Source organism: Mustela lutreola, chromosome 17 (genome assembly GCF_030435805.1).
Source record: "Mustela lutreola isolate mMusLut2 chromosome 17, mMusLut2.pri, whole genome shotgun sequence".
Lineage (NCBI taxonomy): Eukaryota > Metazoa > Chordata > Mammalia > Carnivora > Mustelidae > Mustela > Mustela lutreola.
In genome coordinates this window covers 22,320,995-22,339,566 of record NC_081306.1, presented here as the reverse complement: position 1 = coordinate 22,339,566, position 18,572 = coordinate 22,320,995, and the positions used below count along the sequence as shown (strand labels likewise).

Genomic DNA, 18,572 nt, shown 5'->3' with positions numbered 1-18,572 from the left:
GGGCAGGGGGGTCCTGGCCAGGCCCGAGCAGGCGTCTGGGGCTCTCTGCAGATGGGCAGTGGGACCTGAGCAACTATCACCTGATGGACCTGGGCCACCCCCACCACTCCATTCGCTGTATGGCCGTCGTGTGTGACCGCGTGTGGTGTGGCTACAAGAACAAGGTGCACGTCATCCAGCCCAAGACAATGCAGATTGAGGCAAGTGCTGGCAGCAGGAGGGCCTCGTGGGATGGGAAGGGGATCCTGCTGGGGGCAGCGTTCCCTGCATGCCTGCTAATGGGCCCTGGGGGTTTTGTGGGGTCCAGGGCAGCCTGCTCAGGGAGACAGCACCATCACGGGCCAGCAGGGGCGGCTGGGCTGTGAGTGCCAGTCTGTCTGGGGTCCACCTGCTGCTTTGCTCTGCAGTGAGTCCTATCAGCTCCCTCGGGGCCCCGCTCGCCTCCCCCAGGCCGCCAGCCTGTGGGCTGAGGTGGCTACGGCTCTGCCCTGGAACCTGGACCCTGAGGAGCAGAACAGGTTCTAGAGCAAAGGCTGCAGTGAGCCACATGGGCTGCATCGTGACCTGCGGCTAGGTGGGTTCAGAGCCGCCGCCCCCCCGGCACTCCCTCATTGACGTGAACTGCCGCGACCCCACAGAAGTCGTTTGATGCACACCCACGGCGGGAGAGCCAGGTCCGGCAGCTGGCGTGGATCGGGGACGGCGTGTGGGTGTCCATCCGCTTGGACTCCACGCTGCGGCTCTACCACGCCCACACCCACCAGCACCTGCAGGACGTGGACATCGAGCCCTACGTCAGCAAGATGCTGGGTGAGGGGCTGCACCGGGCTTGGGCGTCAGGGCCGGGAGGGCCCCCAGCGGTGGCCACACCGACCACCTGCCCTCTTCTCCCCAGGCACTGGCAAGCTGGGCTTCTCCTTTGTGCGCATCACGGCCCTGCTCATCGCGGGCAACCGCCTCTGGGTGGGCACCGGCAACGGCGTGGTCATTTCTATCCCGCTGACGGAGAGTGAGTGACCCCCCTTGACGCCCGCACAGGTGGTGGTGACTGCGTTCGGACAAGACTTGGGGGCAGGGGGTGGAGGGCACGCTCGGCCAGGCCTCACTCCGGACTGGGGTGCCGCTCGCCCCGGCCTGCCCCTCCTGTGACTTCTCTCCTCTCCCTCCTATGCTGTGCCCCTCGCCTCCCCAGCCGTGGTTCTGCACCGAGGCCAGCTCCTGGGGCTCCGAGGTGAGTCCAGAGCATCTGCCTCCTGCCCTCGCACGGAAGTCCCCAGCTGAGATGCCCTGTGGGCTGGGGCTGGCCTCGCCCCGGCGGCGGGCGCTCTCCTGATGCTGCCTCTGCCCGCTGGAGATCAGCGGCCTCCTCTCAGGCTGGGGCCTGCTGCCCTTCTCTCTCTCCAGCCAACAAAACATCCCCCACAGCTGGGGAAGGAGCCCGCCCTGGGGGCGTCATTCACGTGTATGGGGATGACAGCAGCGACAAGTCGGCCAGCAGCTTCATCCCCTACTGCTCCATGGCCCAGGCCCAGCTCTGCTTCCACGGCCACCGCGATGCCGTCAAGTTCTTTGTGTCAGTTCCAGGTGAGGAGCTGGGCCCCCCCTTGCTGCCAGGCAGCGGCGTGGCCCCCCTTCCGGAGCCTGTGGGGTGGGGGGGGGACGCGCCGGCTGCCTGGCTGAGCTCCCTGTGCCCCAATGACAGGGAACGTGCTGGCCACTCTCAATGGCAGCGTGCTCGACAGCCCATCTGAGAGCCCCGGCCCCGCCGCCCCCACCTCGGACGCCGAGGGCCAGAAGCTGAAGAACGTGCTGGTGCTGAGCGGCGGGGAGGGCTACATCGACTTCCGCATCGGTGAGTAGGCGCTGCCCAGGGTCCCGGGACCCCCCAGGGGGGCAGGCCCATCACAACAGCTGCTGTCTGTCCAGGGGACGGAGAGGATGATGACACCGAGGAGAACACTGGGGACGTGAGCCAGGTGAAGCCCCTGCTGTCCAAGGCAGAACGCAGCCACATCATCGTGTGGCAAGTGTCCTACAGCCCCGAGTGAGGCTCCAGCCTGCCCCGCCGCCTGCCCGCCGCCCACGTGTACATACAGCCCCCCCACCCTGCCCACCCGCTGCCCGCCCTGCAGGCAGCCCGGCGCCCCTCTTAGAACCTCTCAACCTGCAGCTTTCACCTTAGGGCCGGGCCTCCCCAAGGGCGGCAGCAAGGGTCTGGCTGGGAGGGAGACGGGGGAGCGGGGTTGCACCCTCACCGGGAGGGCAAGAACCTCTGGGAATACCCGACCCAGCAGCTTCTGGCTCGCCTCTGGTCACAAGTTCTCACAGCCTGGGGGCACTTCAGGGCCAGAGCAGGGCAGGGTCCTGGGGTAGGTCAGATCAGGAGAAGGCCCTGCAGGTGGCTCCCAGCTCCACCCTGGGCCCCCCACTTCCCTCACCCCAGGACCCCCCAGGGCAGGAAGCAAGGACTTCAGCCCGCCAGGTCTTCCCAGCCAGAGCGCACTTGCCTTTGCCTGCTGCCTGATGGGATGGGTCTGACCCTGCGGGAGCTGGCCCAGCTACTAGCCTTCCCCGGACACCTCCCACCCACATCCTGACGCCTGCCCCGAGAATTGGCATGGAAGCACGTAGCCAGGCTGCCTAAGGCAGCTACTTGAGAAGACGGGGACAGATGCCCTCTTCTTGCTCACCCCGTGTGGCCAGCTCTCCCTGTACAGAAGACCCACCCGGTGGGAGCAGGCTCTGGAGACCTCCCCTCTCACAATCCTCTCGGGTGGAATTTCTCAGGCTGCCAAGGCAGGTGCAGGCCTCAGGAAGAAGGGGAGGCCCCTGGCCTCTCCTGAGGTCAGTCCTAGGACACAGGCTCAGCCTCAGGGGGACACGTGGTCTGGGGCCTGCCTCCCAGTCTCCAAGGAGCCCAGCTCCCAAGACACACTAAGAAGTGCCTAGGGCTGGCAGTGTGGCCTGCTCCCTTGAGGGCAACTGAAGACAGCCCGCGAGAGCTCGGGGTAGAAGCTGCCTCCAGCCGGCTTTGAGGGGGGCCGCCCTGGACTGCCACCTCCCCAACCCGCCCAGGTCCAGGCCTCACTCCTGCTCCGGAAGCCCTGCTGCCCACCCACCTCCCACCAGAGAAGCACAGATCTCGGGCAGCCACGCCGCATCCTAGCCCGCCACCACAACAGCCACGTGCAGCTGCAGGCTTCTCCCCACCACCCTGCCACTCTCCACTGTGATGTACGTCCAGTCCCTTGTCTGTTCCCACAGGGCCGCGAAGAGACTCGAGGGCGAGCCGGGTGGGCGCAGCTAGGGAAGGGGCTGGGTGGTGATTCTCCTCAGGCTTTGGCCCTGCAAGCGAACCCACGTATCTGCTCTGTATGTAATAAATGTCTTAACGTCGTAGCCCTGTGTCCCTGGGCACAGACCAGCGGGAGCGTTAAGGACTTGCTTCACTTTATTGTCCCAAGAAACGCTGGCCCACGCAGTGAGCCAGGGCGGGCCACTAATAGGAGGGGCCCGCGGGGTCTCGCAGCTACTCGTACAGCCAGTGCGCGGCACTGTCCTCCCAGCACAGCAGCTCGTCGCCGCGGAACCAGAGCGCGATCTCCCGGCGGGCGCTCTCCACCGAGTCGCTGCCGTGGACCACGTTCCTGCGGGAGAGCCACGTGAGCGCCGGCGGCTGCCGGGGCGTGGCGGGGGCTGAGCGCGCGCTCCGGCTGCCTTACTTGCCGACTTCGACGCAGAAGTCCCCGCGGATGGTGCCTGGCGCGGCGTCGGCCGGGTCGGTGGCCCCGATGAGCGCTCGTGAGGCGCGCACCACGTCCAGCCCCTGCCACACCTGCGCGCGAGCCGGCGGGGATCAGTGCATAGGCCTCCGTTCGGGCCCGCCCACTCGCCCGCCCGCGCGCCGGGCACTCACCATGGCCACCACGGGCCCCGAGCCCATGTAGTCCACCAGCCGGCCGAAGAAGGGCCGCTCGCGCAGCTCGGCGTAGTGCTCGCGCAGCAGCTCGTCCGAGGCCTGCGGCGGTCCGGGGTGGGGACGTGCCGCGCGCGGCGGTGTCTCCACCCGCCCGCCCGCGCCCCGCTGCCGCCCCGCCGCCGCCCCCCGCGCGCCCTCACCTGCACCAGCTTCAGCGCCACCAGCTTGAAGCCCTTGCGCTCGAAGCGCCGCACGATCTCGCCCACGAGCCGCCGCTGCACCCCGTCGGGCTTCACCGCCAGGAAGGTGCGCTCGTATACGCCGGCGCCCGCTGCGGGAGCCCGCGGGGTTGGGGCGTGTCAGGCCCGGCCGCTCCCCTGCCCGCACCCGCTCCCCCACCCGGGCCCGCCGCCGCTCACCAGCCGGGAAGAGGTGGGCGAGCACCGTCAGCAGCAGGCACAGCATGATGGCGGCGGCGGCGGGCGGGGCCTGCGCTTAAAGGGGCCGGGCGGCGGGCGCACGGGGAGCCCCAGCCCTCAGGTACCCCCCCAGGGTCGGCGCTCCCTCCCGGACCTGCCCAAAACCTGCTGTGGCTGCCCAACCCCAAACGCAATGAAAACCACAAACCAGAACTCCGGTTCTGCCTTTATTCGCGCGCGCACACAGTTGCCGGCCGAGTCCGGCAGTGACCGCACCGAGCGCAGAGGCGACCCGCGCCAGCGCTGCCAGCCCCGCCACGCCCCGAGGCCAGCCCCGACACCCCGGGGGCCTGCTCGCCCAGAGCAAAGGCGGGGGCGCAGGGTCTGGCTCCATGCTCCCAGGGGGCTGACCCAGCTGCAACGCAAAGGCGTCTTCGTTCACAAAGCGGGGCCCCGCGCCCTCCCCGTGGCATTTAGACTGGCGTGGCCTTGGCCTTTTTCTTCGCCTCCTGTTTCGCAGGGTAGTCCCAGGGATGCACTCGGGTCCGCTCCAGATTCAGCATGGGCTCCTCGGTGCAGGCGTCCCCTCTTTTCTGCCGCTCCGCTAGGATCATGGCCCGCAGGAGTGGCGGGTAGGGCACGCAGCGCGGAGCGTCCTCGGGCAGCGCCGGTGTGAACGCGGTGAAGGCAACCTCCTCGTGCTTGGGCACCAGCCGCCAGTCGTGGTACATGACCTGCCCGATCTCCCGGGCCTCGCTCTCCGTCCGCCCTAGGGAAGAAGGCCGGGGCTGAGCACACGTGCGCCCGTGGGACAGGCTGGGGTCAGGGGTCAGGGTCACGGCCGCCCCCAGCGCCTCACCTTTGAAGGTCAGCACGCCCCAGGCCTTCCCGTGCTCCAGGTTCTGCAAAGCAAGCGCACAGTGCGTCGGCTCGGAGCGCGCGCTCGCCCCCTCCCCGCGGCCGGGGCGCCGGGGCACCCGCGCGCACGCACCTGCGCCGTGTAGTCGGGCCGCACGCGCGTCAAGCGCCAGTAGCACGGCTCGTCGTGCTGCCACAGCCAGGACTTGCGCGTGACCAGGCGGCCCAGGCCGAAGAGTGGCAGTCGGCTGAGCAGCTGCATCAGGCTGCTCTCCCGGCGCACGTCGGCCCAGGCGCGCACCGGCAGCCGGCGGCCGGAGTACGGCCGCGTCAGCGTCTCGTAGTCCAGGGCGTAGCGCTGCGAGTCGCGCGGTCGGTTCCGCTGCTCCCGCAGGGCCCGAACGCGACGGGCCAGCTCGGCGATGAGCCGCGGCCGCACCTTCTTGCGCGCCATGGTCGGCGCCCGGCTTGCCCGTGCCCCGACCGGAAGCCGCGCCTCCGCCGGAAGCGGCCGGTGTCCCTCGGAAAAACGTCCGAGTGCGGGCGGAAGCTCAGTGGAGGCCGGGCCAGCGATGGCGCGGGAGGGCTGCGGGCGGGCTGGATGCTGGCGCCGGGCGGGGGCACGGGGCGGGGGCCGGCGGCGGCCTCCGACGTGGGAGGTCTCGGACTCGGACGGCGAGGGACCCGCCGGCGCGAAGGCCCGCCGGCCGGTGGAGGAGTGCAGGACGGCGGCGGAGGAGTGCAGGGCGGCCGCCGAGGCTCTGCGGCCCGAGCGGGCCCTGCGGCGCGTGGCAGTGCGCGTGGACCCAGGTGCGTGGGGGACCCGGGGGGCGCCGGCGTGGAGTCGGTTTCCCAGCTGGGGAGGCGGCCGGGCGCAGGCCGGGGTCGGCTCTCCGCAGCCGGGCGGTGGTGACAGCCGTGTCCCTGCGGCTCATCCCAGCCATTCTGGAAGATGCTGGTGCCGACGTCCTGCTGGAGGCCCTGGGCGCCCTGGGCTGTGAGTACCACATCGAACCCCAGCGCCCGGCCCGGAGCCTCAGGTGGACCAGAATGAAGCCGGACCCTTGTCCCCGCACTGTAAGTGTCCGGTGGCTGCGGAGTGCACCCCTGGCCTGAGTGCTTGTTCCCTGCAACTTCACGCACGCCTGCGGGGCTTGAGAGTGGTCAGCTAGAAGCTGGAGCGCTCAAGGGGTGCGGGCGACTTGCAGGGCTGGTGTCCACAAACCTGAACTGGTCTTGGACTTGGCGGGGGATGAGGCGAGGATTGTCTGTAGAGCAGTTTCGCCAGGCTCTGGGCTTGGCTATAGCGAAGAGCCTCTGAACCACTGGGCCCAGGCAGCGCCCTGGGACTTGTGAGGTGGGGGCGGGGAGCACTGTCTCTCCATGTCCCCACAGGTGCCTTCGGAGGTGTGGGCTGCCGAGGAACAGGTTCTCCTGCTCCTGGAGCCAGAGGAGTTTCTACAGGGCCTCCTGCAGCTGACTCAGGTGCGCAGGGGTGGGGCGCAGTAGTCCTTCCCACAGGCGGAGGGGCTGGGCTTCCCAGCTTGGGGGAGCTGCTCCGCTAGCTGCTGTTCTGTACTCTAGGGGAGAAGGACCAGACAGGATGTGTGCAGCGGCCTGGGGTGGAGATGTGGGTGAGCTAGGGAAGCCAGGTGGGTTCTTGGCCTGGAGCAGACTGGGGCCGCTGCTGGAGAGTAAAACCCGGGTTAGGGGAAGTTCTCCGGTGAGCTGAGTGACAAGGCAGGCGTTAGCTTAGACTCTGTGCGGGTCTGGGTGTGGGTGGTTCAGGGTTTCTCACACACCTGCAGAATGGTAGGCAGTTGGGTGCTGGGGTGGAGAGGCAGAAGTGGAGGGTGAGGGGTCAGGGCCCCTCTTGCAGGTGCCTGGAAGGCACTGTGGGTTTCCCAGGTCCCTCGGCCTTGCAGGAGGCACACAGCTGTGCTCTGTGGTTGGAAGCCTGTGTCCTTCTCTCCCCCGGACCACTGAGCCACTCTCAGGCCGGCTTCTTTGCATGCGAACGCAGTTGCCGTGTTGCCAGCTGCAGAAACAGATGTGTTAAACCTCGGCTTGCAGACTTGTGGCCCATCTTGCTCCGTGCCCTGGGTCTGTCCTGAGAGCTCCACCGGCCTCCGCTTGGCTGTCATCGGGCTGGATGCCTACCTGTGGTACCAGTCACTCTCTTGTCTTTAGTAGGCCTGGCTGGGATGCGGGAGTTCGGGGGAGAGGTAGTGGGAGCCCAGGGGTTGACTATGACCCAGCTAATTCCCTTTCTTGGGGGGCCCCGGAAGAGTGATGGGGTGTGGGGACCCAGAGAGATGGTCATCTTTGTTCAGGTCTCAGCAGCCCAGCAGCCAGCACATGCAGCAGCCAGAGAGTCCAGCAGTGGCCCGTGCCCCAGTGACACTCAGCTGGCCCAAGGTGGAAGAGGTGAGGGCCTGTCAGGTGAAGTGGGATGGGTGGGATGTTTGCCTTTGGTTCTGCCCTTGGTCCTGGTGCCTGGGCTGCTCTCTAAGGCCCAGCAGCCCATTTGGTCCTGGAGCAGCATGTGGGGTTCGTCTCAGCTGGGTGTCCCCTAGGGGTGACCTTGTCTGACCAAACGGTGGGCTCACATCCTCAGGCCCTGGTCCTCCTGCAGCTCTGGGCACATCTGGATGTGCTGCTGGTGGCCTCCTGGCAGGAGCTGACTCAGAACATATGCGCCTTCACCAGGGCCCTTGCTCAGCGCCCGCTCAAGTGCGTGCCCCCGACCCACACTTGTGACTGTGGCTGGGGGAGGGGACAGGGACACCTGGGTGGGTGGAATCTCCCTGGTGTCTTTGATAGCAGAGAGCCGAGGGCTTTGTGAGCCGGGAGGACAGGGTGCTCCGAAGACGTGAGGGCTCTAGAACCTTCTTTGCATCCTTCTCCATCTGTAGGCAGTACCGGGACTCCTGTGCCTTTTCCTTCTGTGTGGCTGGGCGCTGGGCAGCCGGTGAGCGCGTGGCAAGAGATGGCACAGGACTGCGGGGGGTCTGGTGGCGACAGATCAGGCAGTTCCGCCGGGTCAGCCCTGCTGTGGCCGATGCCATTGTCACTGCCTTCCCCTCTCCCCGCCTTCTGCAGCAGGTGGGTCCCCCAGTCCCTGCCTGTCGCTGTGGAGCTAGGGCCCCAAGAGCTGCCCTGCTTATCGCTGTGCCCACCACAGGCATACACGAGCTGCAGCTCGGATCAGGAGCGCCTGGCCCTCCTGGCGGACCTCCCCGTGAAGACCGGCGGTGTTGGCCGGCCCCGCAGGGTGGGGCCTGACCTTTCCCGCCGCATCTGCCTCTTCCTGACCGCCACCAACCCCGAGCTCCTGCTGGACCTGAGCTCTTGACTACGTCTGTGGGATAGGAAGGAGCCCTGTCTCACCAGCAGGACAGAACGTGGTCCACCCCACCCCAATTGGCAGGGGGAGGGAACAGGGCATTGCCCTTGGGGTAGGTGGGAGGGCGTGGGGCAGCCTAAACATTCTAGGGTAGCTGGGATGGGCAGGAGAGGAGGGGTGAACTTCCCCTGCCCTGGGTCCTGGACATGCTGGCCACAGAGCTGGGGCCCAGTTGGGGTCAGGAAGGGGTAACAAACACCAGTCACGGGGAGACTTGGGGGCGGCATGTTCTGAGAGGCAATAAAACAGAGTCCCGGGGGAGGAGAGAGAACGGGGCTGGCTCTCCTGGCAGGCGCTGGGATGTAGCTGGCTGCGACATGGAGAGAGCCCTGGGCAGCCGGGAGCCCCGGGCCTCGGCCCTGACTTCCTTCCTCTGGCCACCACAGAGGCGTCATGTGGAGTATAAGTTTATTACGGTCATTTTGGCCTGGGACAGGAGGGACAGCAGCTGACGACATGCACGAGCAGCTGAAGGACGCAAACAGGCCGGGAGCGAGCACGGGGGCTGCCTCTGCCCGTGTCCTCCGGCCCAGTCGGTCCAGGAGAGCCGGGCTGGCCGCATCTGCACGACACCAAAGGCCAATGCTCCTGGGGCCACAGGGGCCCATACCAGCCAAAACCGCCCTGGGCGCCCTGGCCGTGAGTCTGCCCTCTGGAGTTGTTTGAAGGGGTGTGGAGCAGGCGGCTCCAGGCCCAGGGAAGGCGGTGTCCTCCAGCAAGCAGTCAGGTCCGTCGGCAGCGTTTCCGTGGGTGTGGCCGGGGCTCGGGGCCGCTTGCGCAGGTGGCCACGGGGGATGGTGCGGGGGGCTTGCGGCGGCCGCAGCTCATGCTCAGGACCCAGCCAAGCTTGTGACGCAGCACCTGCTTGAGGCCGGGTGGCAGGGGCAGCCCCTCGAGCGTGTCCCCAGAGTCAGGCCGCAGCTGGCGCAGGCGGTGGCAGCACAGGTACTGCAGGGAGGTCATGCTGGCGCATGAGCGGATCACCTTCATGCTGCTTTTGGCCGCCGTGGAGCACACCATTGGGTAGAACTTCTTGTTCTGCAGCTTGGTGGCCGCCACACCTGGGGGAGTGGAGGGCACCACCTGAGTCCCCAGCCGGCCCTGCAGGGTGTAGACTCCCACTGCCTCTGGTGTGGCCCCGCCCTCCAGGAAACCCAGGACCTCAGGTTCCTACAGGGACCAGCTGCTGGGACGCCTGGGTGGGGGCTGCAGTTCCACACCCTGCAGGCACCAGTCAAGGTCACGTCTGCCCTCACCTATGCACTTCCTGTTCTTGAAAAAGGTGAGCGTCCCGTGCCAGGTGTCCAGGTGCACACCGATGATGGAGCCCTGGCCAAACCTTGACGAGAAGCTCATCTTATCGCCCTTGTGATGGAGGAGACCTGGGGGACAGGGCGATGGGGTGAGCCCTGCTGCCTCGGGGTTGCGACCCCCACCCCTGTCCTCTGCCTGCCCTCGGGGCCCTGCATACCCGTGTACGAGAGACCCCAGCTGTCTTCGTCTCTGCCGAGCAGGCTGCAGAACGTGTGGTGGTACTTGTCCAGATCCACGTCTGACGTGCCGATGCCCACCATCTGGGAAGAGTGGGGCGGGTAGAGGGCGTCTGGGGCCTGGGCGCCTGGGGTCACACCTGCCAGCCCCACCCCCGCCAGCCTGCTGGCCACTGACCATGTCGGTGCCATAGACTGGGGAGGTCATCTTGATCTCCCAGAAGTGCTGGCCTTCCCCCAGCTCCTTGGTGCCCCTGATGGCCGCTGTGCCGCAGCTGTACTCCATGTGGAAGTTGACCTTTCGGTTGTCACAGCTCAGCAGGGTGGCCGAGGACTTATTCAGGTCGTCCCACACCCAGTCAAAATCTGCAGGAGCGGAGGAGGTCAGGGCTGGAGGATACGCAGGCCGGCTTCCCGTGCCCCGCACCCTGTGTCCTCCCCCGGTTCTCACGCTCGTCCTCCTCCCCACAGCGGCAGTCCTTGTCCTTGCCGCGGTGCGCCGTGTGCAGGCTGCCGCAGAAGGAGGCCTCACTCTGGCCGTCACAGTCACAGAAGGACTCCCCGGTCACAGGCACAGCGCTGGGGATGGGCGGCGGCAGGGTGGGGGACTCCGGGTCGGAATCAGAGTCACTGTGCTGCAAGAGAAGGACCAGCTGCTCCCGCCTGGCATGCCCCCTGCCCTCCGCTGCCACCACGTGCAGGTCGATGGCACTGATGCCCCGAGGAAGCGCCTGCAGATCCATCCCCAAAGGCCTTCCCTGGGACTCTCTACCCTTGTCCAGGGCCACCCCCAGTGGCCCTGGACACCTCCCCCGCCTTCCTGGGAATGGGTTCAAGGGCTCCACCGGGGGTCACCAGGCACCCCGCTGACAACCAGTCAGGTGGGGCTGCTGGCTCCAGCTCCTCCTCCAGCCGTCCTGAAGCAGGGGAGCCTGAGACAGACTCTTGACCTGACGAAGGCAGCCTGGCTCTCTACACAGGGAGCGCGTGGGCCCCTTCCTGTTGCAGAGCCCCTGCATCTGTTCTGGGCCGTGGCCCTCTGGTCATCACAGAATGGGTGGCTCCTAACCCAAGCCCAGGGCACTGTAGTCCCGTGCACATACATGCAGTGCTGCCACAGCAAGACCTTCCATGGGGACCTGTCCTCTGCCCAAGGGGCCCCACCCTCATGACATGTGCTCCACATCTTGGGAGCCCGATGATGGCCCAGAGCCAAATCCTTCCAGAAGACCAGTCAGGTATGCTAACACTACAGATGCCTTCTGCGCACGGAGCTGTTCCTCTTCTGAGGACAGGGCCCTCTGGACCCACCTGCAAGGGGCTGGGGTCTCACTGGCCAGGCCCTGAACACAGGCTGGGGTCCTGGCAGGCTCCACCCTCTGTGCCCTGCTCTCCTGGCCTCCATGAGCTCCTCCCCCCGAAATGTTCTCGGTCCCTGCACAGACCCAGGGCAAGGCCTGGTTCGCCTTAGCATCCTGCTGCTCTGAGGGTAAGGCCTACAGCCTGCATCGGGGCCTGCCCACCCCCCTGTTGTGTCCATTGTCTCCTACAGCAGGGGCGGCCTCGATGCCCCTAGACGGCGCTTCCAAGAGGCCTTTCCAGCCCTTCCCTCCCATGCTGTGCTCCTCAGCTCTGCTTTCTCCCGTTAGAGGCTGAAAAACCTGCCCCTTGTTTCTTGGCACCCAAGGCTACGGAGCGGCCACACAGCAGAGATGGAGCTCAGGAGGCCAGAAGCCACAGTCATGGACAGATGCCACCAAGAGACAGGAAGAATGCCTGAGGCACCACCCGCCCCTTATGGAAAATGCTGTTCCCCCAAAGCGAAGGCAGGCTCACTGCTCATCAGGCCGTCCATCCCCTTCCCATTTTGTCTAATGCCAAGGTCACAGACCTGAGTCCCGGGGTCCACTCGACCAGCCCCCTGCGCAGCAGCACAGCAGGGAGGGGGCAGCTGCCCACCACCAACCAGAGAACCAGCATCAGAGCCGGAGTCAGAGGTGCTGGGGTGACACGCCCACCCACACAACCCAGGACTCCCCGCCCATTAGGTGACAGACAAGCTATAGGCATGCGTCACATGCTGTGCCCTAGGCCCCCAACACCACCTGCATCTTCCAGCGATGAGCTGGCCGGGCAGAGACTGGCGGGAGAATGGATTGCTCAGATCACGTGGTCGGGGGAGCTGGCAATGTGACAGGAATGCAGGCCGAGGCCTCTCACTGGCCTGGGCAGGGAGTTTGGGGAGGCCCTTGGAAGGGGCCCTGGACTCTGCCTCCAGTTCTCCCCCGGGGGTGGTGGTCCCACGGGATTCAGCCACCCTCACGCTATCAAGAAGACAACTGCTTCCTCCAGGACACCCGCCAGGGCTAGGGCAATAACATGGGGTGCTAGGACCCGGCAGAGCCCAGTCACCCAAGGATCACCCTTGCCGGAAGCAGCCAAAGCGACTCAGAGCAGAACTGAACCCCTGCCCTGGTCTGAGCGCTCTGACAAGCCATCTGCAGTGCCCACCTCCAGCAAAAGGCACAACAGCTGTGCAGCGTGGCTGCCACGATTGGGGCGTCCAGCTGCTCCTTTGCGGGACCCCTGGCCTCCCTGAGCTCTGGAGCCGCTGCATATGGGAAGGCACGGGCGTTTTGATCTCTAAAAATTCCAGGTCCTCTTTCTACATACATGTACACAAACACCAAGCATATATTCATACAGGCAAAGATGACCTCTGGGAGCACACACGCCAAGCTGATTTAGGACGCTGGTTGGATCAGTGGAATGGAGTTTTTGTTGAACTGACCAAAAAAAAACAACTTCTGTGCCCCAGAGAGAAAAATCTAAAGAAGGTGGTATCTGTCCTGGGGTCCTGTCACCCCAGGGCTACATGGGTCCTTGACCAGGGGAAAGGAGGGCCTCCCTGGCCCATCCTCTGCCCCCGGGGGCATCTTTCTCTTTCAGTTCTGGCTCAGGTACTGCCTGCCCTGGGCACCTCTGCCCCTTAGTCCATCCATGCCCACATCCCCCACCAGGACATACCTGCCCATCCGAGTCGTAGCCCCAGTTAGTGGTCCCTGCCAGAGCCACAGCCCGGGCATCCGCGTCTCGGTGGGCTGCGCTCAGGACAAAGTGCCAAGCTCTGCTGCTCCGAGGGCGCCTGGCCATGGTGGACAGGATCTGGAGGAACACCCAGGCTCTGAGCAGAGAAGACACAGGCAGTGCTCCCGTGCTCCATCCTCAGCCAGCTATGCTGGCCTCGGCCAAAGATGCAAGCTTGCCTAAGCCCTGTGGATGCGGACCAAGAGCTCTGGGACTCTTCCCGCCGTCAGCCCTCCCTCCAACATGCAGGCACCTCGATGAGCACCAGGCAGAGAGTGAGGAACACCACGCACATGCCCATGACTCTCAAACGCGTATCTCAGCCGGACCGAGCTCAGCCTGCGGAGCCCAGCCGTCCCTCGGGCGCCTCCAACCTCGTCTGGCTCCTCCTCTGTCGTCCAGTGTGACAGATGGCATCTCCAACCTCCCAGTTCCTCATGCCAGACCCATGGCAGTCACCCTGAACACCCTCACACGCCCAGCACCACCTCCAAACCATGTCCTGAGCCCTCTCCATCCCCGGGGCCACCTTCCTCTGGCTCCTCCCACTTCAGTCATTACTGCCGAGCCGACTTTCTGGAAGCACAGAGCTTAAGAACGGAAGCAAGTCTCAATCCATCTGGAAACGGCTCGGCCTTGCCTTACGGAGACAACATGCAACATCCCGCCCCTCCGCGCTCCTCCAAGCCGCAAGGGTCTGGCCCCGGTGCGAGCGCGCTCCCGCCCTTCGCCCGGAATGCCTTTCCCGTCCCGCATTCTCCCGGGACCACGCCGCCTTCCGGGGCTGCCCCCCGACCCAGAGTGCCCCCCGCGCCGGTTCCCCGAGGCGCCGCCCCCGGCCGCCAGGCGCAGGTGACCGCCCCGCAGCAGCGCACCGCAGGCGGCGCGCCCCGACCCGGCCCGCGCGGGTCTCCAGCTGCGCGCTGTCGCGGGGGTTGCGGCGAGGCCTCTCGCCGAGCCCCGGGCCCCCCCAGCGCCGCCGCCCGCAGGAACAAAGGCGCGCCGGGGCCCCGCGCCGCCAGCGCTCCCGCCAGGCCTGCGAGCGCGGCGGCCGTGCGCGGCCGAGCCGGGGGCTGCGCCCGCCGCCCGCCGAACCTCTTCGCCGCTCACCTGCCACTGCTTAGTTGCCGCCGCGCTCCGCCCGGCGGCCGTGACCTACTTTCCGCTCCCCAGCGAGACGTAAACAATCCCCGCCCCGCAGCCCGCCCCCCGCGCCGCATTGGCCCCGCGGCCGCTGGCTGGCGCTGCTGGGCGCTGGCGGTTCGGGGTTGCGGGCAGGGGGCGGGCCGCGCGGCACATGCCTCCTGCCGAAAGGTCGCTCGAACTGTCGGTCCTGGCTCCACCTCCCCATTGGTCACCTCCCAAGCAGTCGGCGACAGGGCCCGTGTGCCCATTGGACGCGGGGCGAGGCTGGGACTGACACAGAAGTGAGCCCACTTCCGGTTCATGGCGGGCACATCGCGTGGATGTGACTGGCTGAGTGGAGCGCGAGTGGGCCTGTCAGGACGGCCAGGGGGAGGGCGCTGCGCGGGGGGCGGGGCTTGGGCCGGTGGACGGAGGCCGTGCGGCGCGGCGGGCAGGATGGCGGAGGCGGCGGAGGCGGCGGAGGCGGCGGAGGCGGCGGGTGAGTGCTCCGAACTGGCGGCTCCGGTGCGCCGCGGCCGGTCGCGGCCCCGGGCGTTCAGGGGGTGTCGTCGGCGCCCAGAGGGCGCGCGCAGGGTGCTTGGCGGGGACCAGCCGCGTTTCGCTGCGCCTCGGGGGCTGGGGGCCGCAGGGCCGCGCGGCTGGAGCCTGCGCGCCGCCTGTGTGGGTTCTGTGAGGAACCGGTGGTCCAGCACGGCGCGGGCGGGTGCGGGCGGGTGCGGCGGGCTGCCCCGGGGGTGCTGTCGGCGTCTGCGACCCGGCCCTGCCGCGAGCCGGCCCGGTGCCCCGCGCACCCCGTCCCCGCTCGTCGCTGGAGGCAGGGTCTAGAGGAGGGTCGGGACCAGGGCAGCCTTTGTGGAGCCCCCAGGGGGACCCAGGCTCGCGGGCAGGGCGGTGGGGATGTCGGGCAGGGATGCCCGTGGCGGGGTCAGAGGTAAGAGGCAAGAACATTAGGGTGTTGTAGAGGGACTGACGGCTGTGTGGATGCAGATGGCAACCCTGCGCGGCAGGGGTGGGCCTGGTGTTTCTTCAAGGACATGTTATGCTCATAGGAGGGAAGACCCGGGCGGAGTGGTCCGCGGCCCACAGAGAGCCATGGCTGTTGGGCCTGGGGCCGCTCTGGGAGTGGCCAGCGATGCAGGTGTGTGCCTGGGGCTCAGGGCATGGTGTGAGCCAGAGAGGTGGCTCCATGCCCTCCTGTGACTAGAGCTCTAAGCGTTCCTCCTGAGAACCGGAGACCAGGGATCCCAGGAGAGTGGTTGGGCACCTGGGGGGCATCACACCTGAATCCTATGAGTGGGGGCAGGGCTGTCCCCAGCACAGCACACCTCAACCTGTCTCGATGGCCCTGTTTCCCACTGGGATCAGCTTGGACCCTGCAGCCTCTCCGTTCCTGTGGCCCACCTGGGAGCGTGAGCTATGGGAACGCAGCTCACACGTGCTCACAGCGGAGGGGGCGGTTTGGGACAGCCGTCTGCTAGGAGGTCAGGTCTGGAGCTGGCCTGCGGGAAGACCTTCCTTCTAGCTGGGGGTGTTTGCTTCCGTTCCGCCAAAGGAGCAGGTCTTGGAATTGGGGGTGCAGGAGGGGCTGGTGAGCCTTCGGAGTGAGCCTCCCAGAGCATCTGGTGCGAGGTGGATTCTCTGTCCTCCCCTTTTCTCCTGACCAGAGCCTGGAAACCTGGCAGGTGTCCGGCACATCCTCCTCGTCCTCTCAGGAAAGGGGGGGGTCGGGAAAAGCACCATCTCCACGGAACTGGCCCTGGCCCTGCGCCACGCGGGCAAGAAGGTGAGCACCCCACCCTGGCACCTTCACCGACTGCCCCGCTGCTCCTGCCCCTCATGGACATCCTGCCTCTTTGCAGGTGGGCATCCTCGACGTGGACCTGTGTGGCCCCAGCATCCCCCGCATGCTTCGGGCGCAGGGCAGGGCCGTGCACCAGTGTGACAGTGGCTGGGTCCCCGTCTTTGTGGACCAGGAGCAGAGCATCTCTCTCATGTCCGTGGGCTTCCTGCTGGAGAGCCCGGACGAGGCAGTGGTGTGGAGGGGCCCCAAGAAGAACGGTAATGACGGGGCGTGGGACGGCACAGCCAGCCCTCTTGCTTCCCCCAGCTGCCACCTCGGTACTCCGTTAAAAAGTCAGAAAGTCCTGCGGGAGCTTCGGGCCCCCCTCCCCAGGGTTACTGGGTAAAGCCAGAGACCCAAGAGCCAGTTACTTGCAGAACGGTTCTGCTGCTCACCAGGCGATCAGGCCGGCGTGGGAGTTAAGAGCAGGAGGGACCTTGTGCGGTTGTCAACGGCCCCATCCAAGTCCCTGAGCGGGGAGGGTTCTGCTCAGACCTGAGGCCATGCCGGCCCCCACTAAGCCGTGTAATTGGCGGGGAGAGGGGCTGCATGTGGGACCTGCCGCCGTGGGTCACCATCTCTCCTGCTGCAGAAGCTGGAGGGGAACCTGCGTCCAGGCACATAGCCCCTCCCCAGGGGGATCACAGCTCCTGGCTCAGGCCTGAGCAGAAGTCTTGGGTGGCAGGGGTGTCCCCACATCCGGGAAGAGGGACGTGCTTGTGGGGCCCACGTGGTGCGCGTGCTATCCTCCATAAGGAGTGGCTTGCTCTACGGCTGTTGGGACAGACTCGGGACCTGCAGAAGCTGTAGGTGAGGGGCTCGCTGAGACCCCTGGGTCTCTGCAGCGCTGATAAAGCAGTTCGTGTCTGACGTGGCCTGGGGACAGCTGGATTACCTGGTTGTGGACACGCCCCCGGGGACCTCTGATGAGCACATGGCTGCTGTGGAGGCGCTGCGCCCCTATGGCCCCCTGGGGGCCCTCGTGGTCACCACGCCACAGGTACCACGCGAGCACCATCCGCGACCTCACTGGGGACCTGGCATCACTCCCGGCTCTTGACCCGCCCACTGACTGTTGTCCTCTGTTGCCTGGTTGCAGGCGGTGTCTGTGGGGGATGTGAGGCGGGAGCTGACCTTCTGTAGGAAGACAGGGCTGCAGGTGGTCGGGATCGTGGAGAACATGAGTGGTTTCGTCTGTCCCCACTGCACAGTGAGTCGTGGGGACTCGAGTGGTCACCAGCCCTTGCGGGGCCCAGGGGTGGTCAGGTGTGCCTTGGGTGGCGAGAATACCCCTGGGCCTGTCCCTCGAGTGTGTGAGAAGTTCCTTACGGGGGGCTGCACATCTGCATTCCAGGAGTGCACCAACGTCTTCTCCCAGGGAGGCGGGGCAGAGCTGGCCAGACTCGCTGGAGTCCCCTTCCTGGGTGAGCACGGCAGGGCTAGCGCTTGGACTCTGCTCCGAGGGTCTGAGCTCCCCACGGCTGGTGGGCACGAGCGGGAGCCTGCGGGAACCCCGGTGGTTTGGGGCTGGGGAGCTGGCCCCTGACCCTCTGCCACCCTCACAGCCCGTCCCCTGCCCTCCCCCTTCGCAGGATCTGTGCCTCTGGACCCTGAGCTCACCAGGAGCCTGGAGGAAGGTCGAGACTTCATCAGGGACTTCCCTCAGAGTCCCGCCTTCCCCGCGCTCTCCTCCATAGCTCAGAAGGTTCTGAGTGAGGCGCCTGCTCGGCTCTCCTGACCAAGGCAGCCCCCTCTCGCGTCTCTGGCCGCGCACACTCAGACCTAAGCAGAGGCCGTGGCCGTGTGGGCCTCTGGGCGGTAGAGTGGCTGACAGTGGGTGGTTCTGTCCTGCGGGCCGGTGGCAGGGCCCGGGAGAAGGTGTGGGGTCCTGGTGGCTGAACTCTCAGGTGACGGCACGCGCACCCCTGGACCCACAGCCGGGCTGTTGTTCGCAGCCAAGGCTCCATGTGGGTCACAACACCTACACGTCTGGAGAAATCCTAGGGGTGTCTGCTGTCCTCAGCGCCTCCCACCAGTGCCATTGTGAGCGATGCCAGGACAGCGGGGAGCGTCTTGTGAAGCGTTAGACTTAACTTCAGAGGAACCCATGATTAAAAGTGTCCCACTGCCGCAGTTACGGGTCTGCTGCTTCCGGAGCGTCGTGTCCTGGGGCCACCAGAGCCTTAACAGGCTGGTGCGCTCCACGGAAGCCAGCTTGGCCTTCTGACGCCCAGCCTGTGGGCCCCTGCAGACGCCTGGATCGAGCTTGGGGTCAGTGTGTGGAGAGCTTGGTGATAGCGGAGAAATCCATGCCGTCGGGGAAGGCTCAGCCTGGCGCAGCGGACGGCCCATCCCCAGTCGCTTTCCACACCCTCCACACCGCAGGGCCGGGGCAGAGCTGGGAGTG

The 18,572-nt window shown here is 66.6% G+C and overlaps 6 protein-coding genes across 26 annotated transcripts in view; 3 read left to right on the top strand and 3 right to left on the bottom strand.

The window, feature by feature from the left end:
* The window catches only part of MAPK8IP3 (mitogen-activated protein kinase 8 interacting protein 3), a 46,013-nt gene extending 42,589 nt beyond the window's left edge, over positions 1-3,424 (top strand). For all 17 annotated transcript variants that reach the window (XM_059155386.1, XM_059155384.1, XM_059155376.1 and 14 more), the window contains 7 exons: positions 52-200; positions 639-810; positions 896-1,009; positions 1,193-1,231; positions 1,405-1,584; positions 1,703-1,852; positions 1,927-3,424. In XM_059155386.1, the coding sequence (XP_059011369.1) occupies positions 52-200; positions 639-810; positions 896-1,009; positions 1,193-1,231; positions 1,405-1,584; positions 1,703-1,852; positions 1,927-2,048 (926 nt within the window). In that variant the 3' untranslated portion in view covers positions 2,049-3,424. The remainder of the gene's footprint in view (positions 1-51; positions 201-638; positions 811-895; positions 1,010-1,192; positions 1,232-1,404; positions 1,585-1,702; positions 1,853-1,926) is intronic.
* Positions 3,425-3,433: 9 nt separating this feature from the next.
* NME3 (NME/NM23 nucleoside diphosphate kinase 3) lies at positions 3,434-4,447 on the bottom strand. The gene is made up of 5 exons (XM_059155422.1): positions 4,339-4,447; positions 4,120-4,250; positions 3,917-4,018; positions 3,723-3,835; positions 3,434-3,647 (listed from the first exon to the last, which is right to left on the bottom strand). The coding sequence occupies exons 1-5, from the start codon at positions 4,382-4,384 to the stop codon at positions 3,530-3,532; spliced, it is 510 nt and encodes a 169-aa protein (XP_059011405.1). The 5' UTR covers positions 4,385-4,447; the 3' UTR covers positions 3,434-3,529.
* Positions 4,448-4,552: 105 nt separating this feature from the next.
* On the bottom strand, positions 4,553-5,650 carry MRPS34 (mitochondrial ribosomal protein S34). The gene is made up of 3 exons (XM_059155417.1): positions 5,330-5,650; positions 5,198-5,240; positions 4,553-5,107 (listed from the first exon to the last, which is right to left on the bottom strand). Exons 1-3 carry the CDS (start codon positions 5,648-5,650, stop codon positions 4,812-4,814), a joined length of 660 nt encoding a protein of 219 aa, XP_059011400.1. The 3' UTR covers positions 4,553-4,811.
* Positions 5,619-16,102, top strand: EME2 (essential meiotic structure-specific endonuclease subunit 2). The gene is made up of 9 exons (XM_059155402.1): positions 5,619-6,006; positions 6,137-6,273; positions 6,592-6,681; positions 7,270-7,361; positions 7,530-7,623; positions 7,814-7,929; positions 8,112-8,301; positions 8,381-8,654; positions 15,990-16,102. Exons 1-8 carry the CDS (start codon positions 5,619-5,621, stop codon positions 8,549-8,551), a joined length of 1,278 nt encoding a protein of 425 aa, XP_059011385.1. The 3' UTR covers positions 8,552-8,654; positions 15,990-16,102.
* On the bottom strand, positions 8,812-14,428 carry SPSB3 (splA/ryanodine receptor domain and SOCS box containing 3). 3 transcript variants are annotated; one of them, XM_059155404.1, is made up of 7 exons: positions 14,290-14,428; positions 13,120-13,257; positions 10,544-10,727; positions 10,271-10,458; positions 10,074-10,176; positions 9,859-9,984; positions 8,812-9,663 (listed from the first exon to the last, which is right to left on the bottom strand). In XM_059155404.1, exons 2-7 carry the CDS (start codon positions 13,243-13,245, stop codon positions 9,326-9,328), a joined length of 1,065 nt encoding a protein of 354 aa, XP_059011387.1. In that variant the 5' UTR covers positions 13,246-13,257; positions 14,290-14,428; the 3' UTR covers positions 8,812-9,325. The 3 variants fall into 3 exon arrangements, with proteins under 3 accessions (XP_059011387.1, XP_059011388.1, XP_059011386.1); XM_059155405.1 differs by lacking the exon at positions 14,290-14,428 and adding an exon at positions 13,473-13,932; XM_059155403.1 differs by lacking the exon at positions 14,290-14,428 and adding an exon at positions 13,433-13,454.
* On the top strand, positions 14,639-18,298 carry NUBP2 (NUBP iron-sulfur cluster assembly factor 2, cytosolic). 3 transcript variants are annotated; one of them, XM_059155407.1, is made up of 7 exons: positions 14,639-14,787; positions 15,992-16,108; positions 16,185-16,383; positions 17,011-17,165; positions 17,265-17,375; positions 17,520-17,589; positions 17,731-18,298. In XM_059155407.1, the coding sequence occupies exons 1-7, from the start codon at positions 14,761-14,763 to the stop codon at positions 17,901-17,903; spliced, it is 852 nt and encodes a 283-aa protein (XP_059011390.1). In that variant the 5' UTR covers positions 14,639-14,760; the 3' UTR covers positions 17,904-18,298. The 3 variants fall into 3 exon arrangements, with proteins under 3 accessions (XP_059011390.1, XP_059011392.1, XP_059011389.1); XM_059155409.1 differs by having other exon boundaries at positions 14,653-14,778; XM_059155406.1 differs by lacking the exon at positions 14,639-14,787 and having other exon boundaries at positions 15,998-16,108; positions 17,758-18,298.
* Positions 18,299-18,572: the final 274 nt, after the last annotated feature.

What these genes read in the sequence shown, in the direction of transcription:
- SPSB3 (XM_059155404.1), bottom strand. Translation starts at nt 13,245, where the DNA reads ATGGCCAGGCGCCCTCGGAGCAGCAGAGCTTGGCACTTTGTCCTGAGC. An exon ending in CTGTGGGGAGGAGGACGAGC is followed by an intron (nt 10,459 to 10,543) that starts GTGAGAACCGGG and finishes CCGCTCCTGCAG; the next exon opens with ATTTTGACTGGGTGTGGGAC. An exon ending in CTGGGGTCTCTCGTACACGG is followed by an intron (nt 9,985 to 10,073) that starts GTATGCAGGGCC and finishes CCTGTCCCCCAG; the next exon opens with GTCTCCTCCATCACAAGGGC.
- NUBP2 (XM_059155407.1), top strand. Translation starts at nt 14,761, where the DNA reads ATGGCGGAGGCGGCGGAGGCGGCGGAG. An exon ending in AGGCGGCGGAGGCGGCGGAG is followed by an intron (nt 14,788 to 15,991) that starts GCGGCGGAGGCG and finishes TCCTGACCAGAG; the next exon opens with CCTGGAAACCTGGCAGGTGT. An exon ending in GAGGGGCCCCAAGAAGAACG is followed by an intron (nt 16,384 to 17,010) that starts GTAATGACGGGG and finishes GGGTCTCTGCAG; the next exon opens with CGCTGATAAAGCAGTTCGTG.
- EME2 (XM_059155402.1), top strand. Translation starts at nt 5,619, where the DNA reads ATGAGCCGCGGCCGCACCTTCTTGCGCGCCATGGTCGGCGCCCGGCTT. An exon ending in GGCAGTGCGCGTGGACCCAG is followed by an intron (nt 6,007 to 6,136) that starts GTGCGTGGGGGA and finishes GGCTCATCCCAG; the next exon opens with CCATTCTGGAAGATGCTGGT. An exon ending in CTCCCCGCCTTCTGCAGCAG is followed by an intron (nt 8,302 to 8,380) that starts GTGGGTCCCCCA and finishes TGCCCACCACAG; the next exon opens with GCATACACGAGCTGCAGCTC.
- MRPS34 (XM_059155417.1), bottom strand. Translation starts at nt 5,650, where the DNA reads ATGGCGCGCAAGAAGGTGCGGCCGCGGCTCATCGCCGAGCTGGCCCGT. An exon ending in GGCCCGACTACACGGCGCAG is followed by an intron (nt 5,241 to 5,329) that starts GTGCGTGCGCGC and finishes CTTGCTTTGCAG; the next exon opens with AACCTGGAGCACGGGAAGGC. An exon ending in GGGCGTGCTGACCTTCAAAG is followed by an intron (nt 5,108 to 5,197) that starts GTGAGGCGCTGG and finishes CTTCTTCCCTAG; the next exon opens with GGCGGACGGAGAGCGAGGCC.
- NME3 (XM_059155422.1), bottom strand. Translation starts at nt 4,384, where the DNA reads ATGCTGTGCCTGCTGCTGACGGTGCTCGCCCACCTCTTCCCGGCTG. An exon ending in TGGCGCTGAAGCTGGTGCAG is followed by an intron (nt 4,019 to 4,119) that starts GTGAGGGCGCGC and finishes GGACCGCCGCAG; the next exon opens with GCCTCGGACGAGCTGCTGCG. An exon ending in CGGGGCCCGTGGTGGCCATG is followed by an intron (nt 3,836 to 3,916) that starts GTGAGTGCCCGG and finishes GCTCGCGCGCAG; the next exon opens with GTGTGGCAGGGGCTGGACGT.